Here is a 10717-nt window from a genome sequence, read left to right as displayed (position 1 = left end):
TAATCGCTAAAGTTGTCACTACATGACTCAGGAATCACATATCTTATTCATACAACCACTCTGTACACTTCTCATTTTATATATATTGTCACTACATTTTAATTATATCATCGGTTGATAATTATATACAACAAACTGACATTACATTACAGCACTGCAGAGCCATTTACCTCATGTTCTCACTACTACTATAAATTCCTATGCTGCTGCTATCTGTGTGTTCAACATATACAGAACTAAAAGCTCTCATCAAATGGAGTTTGGAGAGTAAATGTGCCTTACCCTGCAAGCAAGAGACTGTTTTCAAGATTCGAATCCATGACCTGTTGGTATACATGACAACAGCCTTATCATTGTGCCAAAGCTTGTGCTCCCACATAAGCCGAATATTTCCAGAGGCCGCTCGGGAATGACAATATTGGACACTCTAGTTAAGCTTGGCAACTAGCATACCTAAAATTCAAACTCGTCGAGATGCAGAACCCTCCATAAGATTGTGAAAATATCATCAAAATCTTGTCAAAGCAAAAAAACTAAAATTGTTACATTTAAGTCATCCATTTCCATCATCTGATATGCTATGAGCTGCCTCCCAAGTAGCACACGCTACTACCAGAGCTGCCAAAAGTACAAGGCGTATCGCGAACAAGAAACCTTGCATTACGTGTCCCCATATCATTCAATATTTCCAAACACTCTTGTAAATCTGAGTGGTTCACTAACATCACCCATTCTTTTTCATCGTCTAGATATTTGAGCTGGAATGTCCCGTTTCGCAGTTTGAACCTTGATGCAACTTCTTCATATAGTTTTAAACAACCTGTGGCTGGATCAAACTTGAAACGAATGGTGTCTTCTCCGTAAGTAGCTTTCACAACGATTTTTGACCCGCTATCGACGATGATTGATTTGCTTTTGGACTGCTTTTGGTTCTTAAGGTTCTGGTAACCTGATGAACTGTCATGTACGATTGAACCAGAGCTATTAGACGAGCCTGTCAAGCTTGAAGAAGCAGGATTGTTGTTCTCAACAGCCTCATCATCCCCATCCACACCAGTGTCCATCTCATAAACAACAAAGGAACTTGTCCTCTTGCCAATAGTATTATGTTTACATTTTTCTTCTTCTCTCAAACCACCCTTGTTCAGAACCCACTGATCACCTTTTCCAAGAACGGAACCAAAACAAGCTTGTTCAGGACAATCATCCATTGCAAATGATTTTGAATCTTCACTGCAATCAATCAAAGATGCATTGGTTTCCTTCAATTTCTCATCCAACTTATTTGCTGAATTCTCACCGTCACTACAATGTGCAAGAGGCACTGAGGCAGCATCTTGTGAAAACGGCTCAGAGTCTTCTGTAGTACTTTTCTCGGGGAAAGGGAGGCTTCTATTTTCATCAATTTCTTGGATGGCTGTCCCTTTTGCCACAAATGCCCCCACGGAAGGATCAAACTTCAACCCACCTTCAACTCCCTCGACAGAGTCAAGCACAGTCTGAATTTTCTTCAAAGAACGATTCACTTTATTAATCTTGCGGGATGGCCATCTTGAAATTCCGTGATGCCTGCATATCCTTTTCAGAGTTGTCGGGCAAACTGCTCAAAGAATAATTCAATTGTTAAAAAATAACATGTTTCAATTAATAAGAATAGTTAAAAAAAAACATGTTTCAATTAATAAGAATAGCTTTCAGAAATATAAACATCTTCTGTGGACAATGAAAGGACATTTTTTGTCTTAGATAGAACAGTAGTTATAACTTGATGTCAATTTAAATCGTTAGTAACAATGATGATATTATTATTTAACCACACTAAGCTTTGAAGTTATCACACTGCATATCTCACTTTGTAAACATCTCTCTTGTATATTTCAATATAAATTTGCTTGTTCAAAAAAATAAAAATTTGACAATCAAGTGATGCTTAAGACAGAGATGTAACATGCAACCAGAACCGTTTAAACAATTTCATCATACAATACTTATTTTTGCTTTCGTTGTTTTGTGTAGAAGTGATAACTATAGAATAAAAAATCCATAATGCCTCTCAAAACCTAAATGTGTTTGGATACAAGATTTTAAGGAGGAAATATAGTTTTTACATGAATCTTATTCATGTTAATTTTTTCTCAAAATGGAGAATTTGAAATTCTACCTCTTGAAATTAAGTTTTCAAAATCCACAAAATACAATAACACGTTTTACTATCAATGGTTGCGGCTTCAGTTCTACATTCCAATATAGAGGAACACTATTTGGTCAAATTCATGCAGATCATGTTAAAAACAATGCTGTCAAAAGTCTCGATATTGTCTGGGGAAGGTTTAAGCATATATGAGAGTTAGAAACGTAGAGGAGAAGATGTTTGTGGCATCGATCACCAACAGATGATGGTGTAGAAAAGGCTGTGCTGGTATAGGGTAGCTATAGCTGAAGGTGGACATAGTGTGGTTGGTCAGAGGAGGCTTTGCTTTTATGTTGTGGCTGGTGAGGGTGTATAATGTTGATAGCAAGAAATGTGTATAATGGCGGCAGCAAGAAACGAGAACAAATATCACAAATACTTATCCAAACAAAAAAAAAAAATTAAAAAAAAAGGGTTTTAAATTATCTAATATTTTGAATTATTTCATCCAAACACAACACTAAGGTATGCATTTCAAATTATTGTTAAGACCCGTCTATATAACTAAAGCGAGTGCAGATATGATAAAAATTGACTTCCGTCACCATAATTCAAAATAAATAAGACAGGTCAATAAATACACAGAAATTAGGATAAATAACGTTGGAGCCTAACCGCCAATGCTTTTTGCAGCATCCTTCAGACTACCAGAAAAGTATTGTTGGAGAACACTCAAGCTAACATTCTTCTCGGATGAACTTCTATATTTCTCAGCTCGTCTTTTCGGTGCATTTCTTTCCTGCACAGAAAAGTTGAAGCTCAGGAAACGCTAAAAACAGTTATACCGTCAATAACTTACAAAAATTGATGCATAAATTATATCAATCCATTGCCCCATTAGCATACTCCTTTATAGCATAAGTGAAGTGTGATAGAGTCATAGAGGTTTAGTATTTCTGGTCCCTTGTTCTACTACATCATTCACAATCATTTTTAACAAATGCTTCCTCAGATAGAGCAGCAATTTCACATTAAAACACATGCATTATTAGGGTCAAAGGACAGTACCTGGTTAGGAGAAGGCTCATTTCCATTGTTTCTCAGGTTAGAAGCCTTTGACGACAGCTTCTTGACGGAACCATGGCTTTCATTTATAAATGGTGTTGGAGATTTTCTCTTAGACGAGGGGGGAAAACTTGGGACACTGTTCTTTTCAAACCCTTCCTGAGAGCTTTCCATTTCTGATAGTTCGGCACCTGAAACTGTCCTCAAACTCTTACAAATTTTCTGCATGGTACCTGAGAGGTTGTCTAATAAAAGTTGCTGTTCTGAACTCCCCTTCATATTGATAGGCAGAAAGAATTCCAATATGTAATCATCATTATTAGTATAAGTACTCCTTAGCCTGATTGCAACTGCAGCATTCAAATTGAACTTGCGTGCATGATGAACAAGCGGATACTCACTAATATCATATGTTTTCACATCAGAATAGAAGAAAGGATGGTTTGATTGAAGTGCTTTCCCAGCTACACCTTTCCCTTCCTCAAGAGGATGTTCAATGCATGCATGCACGAATCCTTCCATCGCTCTATCAGTTATATAGCAAGCTGATTCTTCAATACACAGTATGTTTTTTTCTCTAGAACTTGAATTACCCTCTTTAATTTGTATTCTAGTAGTTTCATCTCTTGTGCCCTCATTGTAAAAACAGGGAATCCATGTTAGTGCCAGTGGCAATCTATGTGCATGACACACAGATCTTAACACATCAACTATCTCTGTTAAAGCAGCTCTTTTATTATTCGTAAGACACTGCAGAAGAAGAAATAATATTCTAAGAAGTGCAAAACCAGTGGGAAATTAAAAAAACATGTTTAAGAAAATACCTCAGGAAGCAGCCGAAAAGGCATCGTAGTCCTTAAATTTACAAGCTGCAGAAAAGCATGAGAAATACATGCATCATTACTACCGTAAGTTATGATATAATATGCAAATTTATAAGACATATGGGTTACTTCTTATGAGAAATTGGAGTGATGGTCTTTGAAACATCTTGGCAAAAGATAAATTCTTGGTCAAATGAATATAGGATGCACTTTGAAATAATGCAACTACTCAAATATATTCCCAGATGAATATTGGATGCATATACAATTGTAGACTAGAAACACATAATGTCGATGAATTTTAATTTTTAAATTTAGTTATGATCCCTAATGCGAAGACGGGAAACACGGCCACTCAATACACGTCCATGGAAATGTTTCTGCCTAAGCGCTCCTTGCCATGGTGTGGAACAACACTGAACATTATTAAGGAGGTCAAGGGTTCGATCCCCACCCTCAACATAAAAACTAACAATATTAACATTGTTCGTTTTAAGAAACAAGTATTGACCGATCACCGACAAACACCTGAGATGCTTTCCCAGCCAGATTACAAAATTCTCCATGATATCTTTGTATTGAGACATCTAAGTCCTAAATGGTGATATAAGAATAATAATAATAAGTCTCGAATAATGTATTTATGCAACACATGTTTGCCAAAACAATTTTCGAACCGATTTGCATCATGTTGTGGGCTAAATATTTGCCTAAATTCCTTAAATGCTTACCAAACTAGGGCAATACAGATACAAATAAATTCAAAATAGAACATAAATAAATTGAAGGCAAAAAAAATTATGTGAAGGGAACCATGTCAACTTCCATCAAACTCAACATGAAAAGCAGCGAGACAGGCAAGATGCAAAAAGGAAAGTTCAAATGGAAACGGCAAAAGAAATGCCTACCTGAAGTGAACGACAAATAATTTCCAATTCTCTGTCAAAATCAAGTTTTTCCTTCGTAGTGACAAGTTCCAAGACAGCACAACATGGCAGTCCAGAGTGCAGATCAAATATGGGAAACGCAATTGATCCACGAACATCATGATTTCTTGCATGCTCAACCCTCAAATACTCACTTGGACTGTAGTAACCAACATTGGAAGTCCACTCGGGAACTTTGGAGATAAACACACGACCAGGAAGTCCTGGTAAAAAACCTGGTTTTCCTTCTGTAGAAAATGTAAATGTCCTTGATACTTCACGATACCCTGCAAGCATTTGATCTAGTAAATAAGGTTGCTCACTAGTGCTTAAGTAAACTTGACCACCATGCTTTATCGGTACCCAAACTTGTGCCAATATTCCCCCACCAGCTGATTCTTTAAAGAAGGACAGGGCTTTCAGCATTCTCTCATCAAGTGACAAATCAGGTGGCTTGGAGATTATGCAATTGTCCATGTCAAAAGTATTAACATGCTGTGAAGAGTCGTTAATTTTTTGCTTAGAACTTAAGTTATTTGCATCATTGTTGTTGTCTAATAAATCAAGTAGGCTATCCATCTGTTGACGCACAATTTTCTCCCCAAAAATGGGGGAGCTTTCCGAGTTATTGTAATTTCCACTGACTCCTGTCATATAGAATTGTCCAGTGTTTTGTTCTACTAGATTGAATTCATCAGGCGATTGATATAATACCGAGGCAAGAGACGGAAGCTCATTAGCCATAATCTGATCAGTCATGGATGGGCCAGAACACAAACCAGCATAAGTATCAAAGTTCATGAGCTCGGAGAAGCTGCTAGGCATATCCTCTGACCCCAAATTGCTGATTCCACCATCTAATGATCTTGATTCTTCCAACTGAGTTCCAGGAGACTGCCAATACCCAATTCCTCTTCCCTTAGGGTAAAAAGGGTATTCCATACTTAAGTTAGAGATAAAAACCAATCAAAATATAGCCGTATTAGAGTCCCTCTACGTAAAAAATTTCACAAGACATTGCTTCCTTGTTCACAAGAATTCTTGAAACCTATAAGTTTGTGTACTCAAATCAGCTACTATTATCATAAAGCAAATTAAACATTAGCAGTTGAGCATAGCCCCTATGGAAAATTTTCCAAAATCAACAATTAGCAAACCACACAATCACCAACAACAACAAAAAAATCATAAGAACTGCTGCAGATTTGAACTTGTGAGATAAACAGGACTGCACAAGCAGATACTCTACAGCTCAAGCGAAAACATTGATTAAAAATTGAGCAAAAAATCTTTTAATTTCTCAAGCAAAATCATATGCTGCATAGGTAAAACTTGCATGAGGAAAATTCTCTTGATATTCAAAATAGAATTCTATTAATCTATCATCCAAAAACTCTTAACTGTTGAGCTGCATAGGCACTGTGCCATTGACCTGATTTAAAGTCCTCTAAATCTTAAATATTTTTTTTTAAGACTTGGTATCAGGTCTAAGGACCGACTAATCCAAGGGACACCAATTCCACTGTCCACTAGCAGGGGCCCATTTAAAGCCAAAGTTTTGCTCCGTATGGACCGACCCAACATAGGAAGTGGTGCAGGGAGGATTCTTAACTATTAATCTATCATTCATCTTTGTTACTCATATTAACCATTAGAAGAGTTCACCACCACTCTTTAAAAAAATCTTATCTTTTGGAATAGCAACCTATACCCCACAAGAGAATTTCAATTTTCAAAATTACACAAATGAAACAAATGCCTTAAACAACAAGCCATCAAAATCCAACAAACATAACTGAAAGACAAAAAAAAAAATTTGAAATTTTAGGGTTCCCAAAAAACCTGAATGTTGAAGATCATAGCTCCAAAGGAAGTTAAAAGAAAACAACAATTTATGAAAGTGTGAAGATTTATGAATTGTATTTATAGCTATTGTATGTAATGCAAACAATTAAGCTCAAAATTTGAGAATGAAATTGGGGAAAAGCCGAAAAAATGAACCCTAGGAATGAATTTGATAAGATTAATGAATAAACAACCGACCTTAAAATCCTCGAAAGTGACGAATGTTGTTTCACAGAATTGAACAAAAAAGGGACATTTTAGCTCTAAAGTATAGTGAAAGGGTAAAAGGAAGGAGTTAAAGAAATGGTGTTGGTTGGTTGCTATAAAAGGAAAGAAAAAACAGAACAGAATTCGGACGTAAGATTCAGAAAATTGAGGGAGGTTTCTAAAAATGGTATGACGGTGTTTCCAAGCCGTTTTCTACCCTTTGTACGGTGTTCCCTAACTAACCTTTCTCAACGCTTACCTTTGGGTCAAACTTTCATTTTTTATTATTTATTTTATAATTTTTAAAATAAATATCTTTCTAATAAAAAGGCTTTGTTTGTGTGTTTCAACTTTGTTGGTGTGATTATTTATTCTATTATATACTATATATAAAATATATAAAGAGAATATATAAGTTTTGGTATCGACTTTTCATAATATCAATAATATTTTTGATTTTTTAGTAGCAACAAAAAAAATTTATTAACAAACTCATCATAATAAAATACACATTTTTTTTAGCAGTAAAAATATTTTATTAACAAACTAACCATAACATAAGACATATATATATTTTTTACATAAGTTAGACAGACGCCTGTCTGGCTCGCTAGTGTCAAATAAAAAACTTTGTTGTTGAGAGTTTGTAAAACTACCTAAGTGCCCTTTTGTTTTTAATAGATGAAATATTATGCAGATGTTTTGGGATGTGTTCTATAAATAAAAGTGATATAATAATGTGATTTAATTGAATTTACATTTATTGTGCATATAAATTAATTTTTAAATTTAAATTTTTTTATTAAAAAAAATAAAATCATCAAAATGTGGATGACATTTACCAAAAAAAAAATGTGGATGATATGAGTTGCTTGACCATGTACTCGTTCCATGGAAATTCAAATTTGTCACATATAGGATAAAATTGATGGTTGCAAAAAATAAAGATGTAAATTAATCAAGAGCATGAACGGATTCAAAAAATTTAATAAGTGTTGTAAGTTTATCATAAAAAAATACATACTCCCTCCGCAAAATATTTTGAGAAAAAAAAATAAAAAGTTTCACAGTAAAATGTGATAATTTGACGTGTGACTTTTTGTGTTTTTCTTGAAAGAAGTTTTGTTGGTAGATGTAAAAAGAAATTTGATTGATTATTGATTATGGGAAAAAAAAAGAGTAAATTAAATGTAATTTATATTAAATTTTATGAGAATAAGTAAAAGTAAATTTTGAAAATGATAAAAATTATTTACTTTTCGCTTAACACTGCAACTCCAATTGCATTGCCTATGTTTAATATTTTTCCAATCCATATTTAGTAATGGTAATCTCAAATCATGTTTCATATTCAATACTTCAAAATTCTTCAATTGTGTGTACTTTTAAGAAGGTACAGTAATTTGATTTTATTCAATTGTTCTTCAATTTTCTTTTTGTTTACAACAATTTTTTCCTTCATATTTCTATCTTAAAATTGTTACTAAAATCTCGGTTCTTCCTAAGAATCTTTGTGTTATGGTAATTTTAATCTCATAAAAATTATTTTTTGTTTCTTGTGTTAATAATATTTAACATAGTTTTTGGTTTTCATAATGCAGGGTTTGCCATTGAGTTAGAGCACAGCAGAGATATTATACTCAATACATCAAGTGCTTATAAAAAAAAAAAATACTTAACACAACAAGAAGACTGTATCGAAATTATGAGACAAAACTTCATAATTGCTATTCAAATAAAATTTAATTATATAAAACATAAATAAGAATTAAAATTTTCACAATGTATTTATAAAAAAAATATTATATTTACGTATCTCAAACCAACAACAACTACTATATATTGTCGGGAAAAAATATTTATCGCAGCGACTTTAATCGTCGAGACAAGTTAGATATAACAACAAGCATGTTGTGTGTCGGCGGCAAATATTCTCGTTGGCAAAACATTACTAATGACAGCAATATTAAGTGTCGCTGCAAAAATTTTTGCAACGGAGCTTATCGCAACAACCAGCAGCGACTTTTTTTCTGTTGGGGTAAAGCTCTTTTGCAACAACTTTATACATTTGCCAGCGACTTTTCTAGCCACAAAAAATGTCTTTTCTTGTAGTGATGGCCCTATATATATGGGTCTTTTTTTTATTTTATTTTTTTTATTTATTTTAGTTTTCCCCATCAGTATTCAATTTATTAGACTTTCTAATCTGGTTCATAGTTCAATTATGGCATCAAGTAATTTCAACCTCTTTCCGATCGTAGTTGTAGAGGATGATCGAACCGTAATCTTTCCTATCAAATCCAACATGAGTCACATCTGAACAAATTGGTTGTATGAATCTCATTTGTATATCTAACTTCTTTAATATTAATATTAATATTTAATGAGCATTCAATCACTCAAATCTAACAACTCTACCAAAATAATAACATGGATCTCACTCATAATTTTACATTAGTAGTAGGTAGTAGTATTCATATTCATTAAGATAAAAGAGACATATATATATATATATATATATATATATATATATATATATATATATATATATATATATATATATATATATATACAAACTTCTCATCTCATCTTCCTAGCAATCTCTCTTCTTATTTATTCTTCAATGAAGTTAGCTAATAAGCACCTCATGCTATTAGGTAAAACATCTCTCATTAAAGACACTTTTAAACTTATTTCCAAAATGCAAGATCACATTGATTTGATCTAATAAGCATTGTTGATATGAGTTTGGTTCCTCTCCGGCCACTTAATGTTCTTGTTTCATCTCAGTCTTTGATTTATATTAAATGTTAGCAGTCAACATATAATTGATAGCCGGTCCAGATCTACACATAACATAAAACTTGAGAGAAATGACAAGAGATGATGCAGATCCGTGAATTCTTAAAATGAAAATGTTTTAAACACAACACATTCATACACACATGACACCTTATATAATACGATCGGTGTATGTTTTTCTCATCTTTAATATTATATTATAGACATCAGTTTGTGTGCAAACACGTAAACTTTATGTATATCTGCTATATGTATATGGCGTAGGCTAAATTTATGTTCATATAACAAGTCTCTTGTTATAAACATATGTTGGCTACCTACATTATCACTAAATTTAAAATAACTTAATTTTCTAGAAATTAAAAACTTATATTTTTTTGGATTAACTAAAAACATATTCAATCATATAATAATAACATCATTTCTTACAAGGGAATCTAATTCCATTATTAAACAAAAAAAAAAGTTGCACACAGTACCTAGAATACGCCATAGTAGCAGTAGCAATACTATAGTATTTTTCTATACTTTTTTGACAGTATAATACAACCTTTTCAATTCACGAACGCACAGTATCTTTTATTTATTTTTTATTTCTGAACCTCACCTAATATAAAGAAGACTTTTAATCTTGATTGTTGACGTTGCACTTTGTTTGGCCGTATATACTGACTTATGTGTTCATCAATACATATTTCATAAAAAAATATATATTTTTTTACCAACTATCAATTGTTTTCCAGAACTAGCTTTTGGCTTTAGGAATAAGCCCTAGTCAAATTCAATTAAATAAATTGAATAGGATTAAATATTTTTTCTATCCTATAAAATTAAGTGATTTCAAGTTTTTTTAATAGTTTAATTCACATATTTTAAAATATCGAAAAAGAGAGAATTTGAGATTGGAGCTATGACTC

The 10717-nt window shown here is 33.0% G+C and overlaps 1 protein-coding gene across 3 annotated transcripts; it reads right to left on the bottom strand.

Moving 5' to 3' along the window:
* On the bottom strand, nt 1-7266 carry LOC123894089 (protein NLP9-like). 3 transcript variants are annotated; one of them, XM_045943973.1, is made up of 6 exons: nt 6990-7266; nt 4929-5994; nt 4021-4065; nt 3200-3946; nt 2807-2930; nt 1-1600 (listed from the first exon to the last, which is right to left on the bottom strand). In XM_045943973.1, exons 2-6 carry the CDS (start codon nt 5886-5888, stop codon nt 579-581), a joined length of 2898 nt encoding a protein of 965 aa, XP_045799929.1. In that variant the 5' UTR covers nt 5889-5994; nt 6990-7266; the 3' UTR covers nt 1-578. The 3 variants fall into 3 exon arrangements, with proteins under 3 accessions (XP_045799929.1, XP_045799926.1, XP_045799928.1); XM_045943970.1 differs by having other exon boundaries at nt 6789-7246; XM_045943972.1 differs by lacking the exon at nt 6990-7266 and adding an exon at nt 6348-6618.
* Nucleotides 7267-10717: the final 3451 nt, after the last annotated feature.

This window comes from Trifolium pratense, linkage group LG7 (assembly GCF_020283565.1).
Source record: "Trifolium pratense cultivar HEN17-A07 linkage group LG7, ARS_RC_1.1, whole genome shotgun sequence".
Taxonomy (NCBI): domain Eukaryota; kingdom Viridiplantae; phylum Streptophyta; class Magnoliopsida; order Fabales; family Fabaceae; genus Trifolium; species Trifolium pratense.
This window is presented reverse-complemented; position numbering and strand designations above follow the sequence as displayed.

Coding starts and splice junctions, on each gene's coding strand:
- LOC123894089 (XM_045943973.1), bottom strand. CDS start 5,888: ATGGAATACCCTTTTTACCCTAAGGGAAGAGGAATTGGGTATTGGCAG. Junction 2,931..3,199: donor ATGAGCCTTCTCCTAACCAG/GTACTGTCCTTT, acceptor TTTTCTGTGCAG/GAAAGAAATGCACCGAAAAG. Junction 1,601..2,806: donor TGCTGCAAAAAGCATTGGCG/GTTAGGCTCCAA, acceptor TTCTTTGAGCAG/TTTGCCCGACAACTCTGAAA.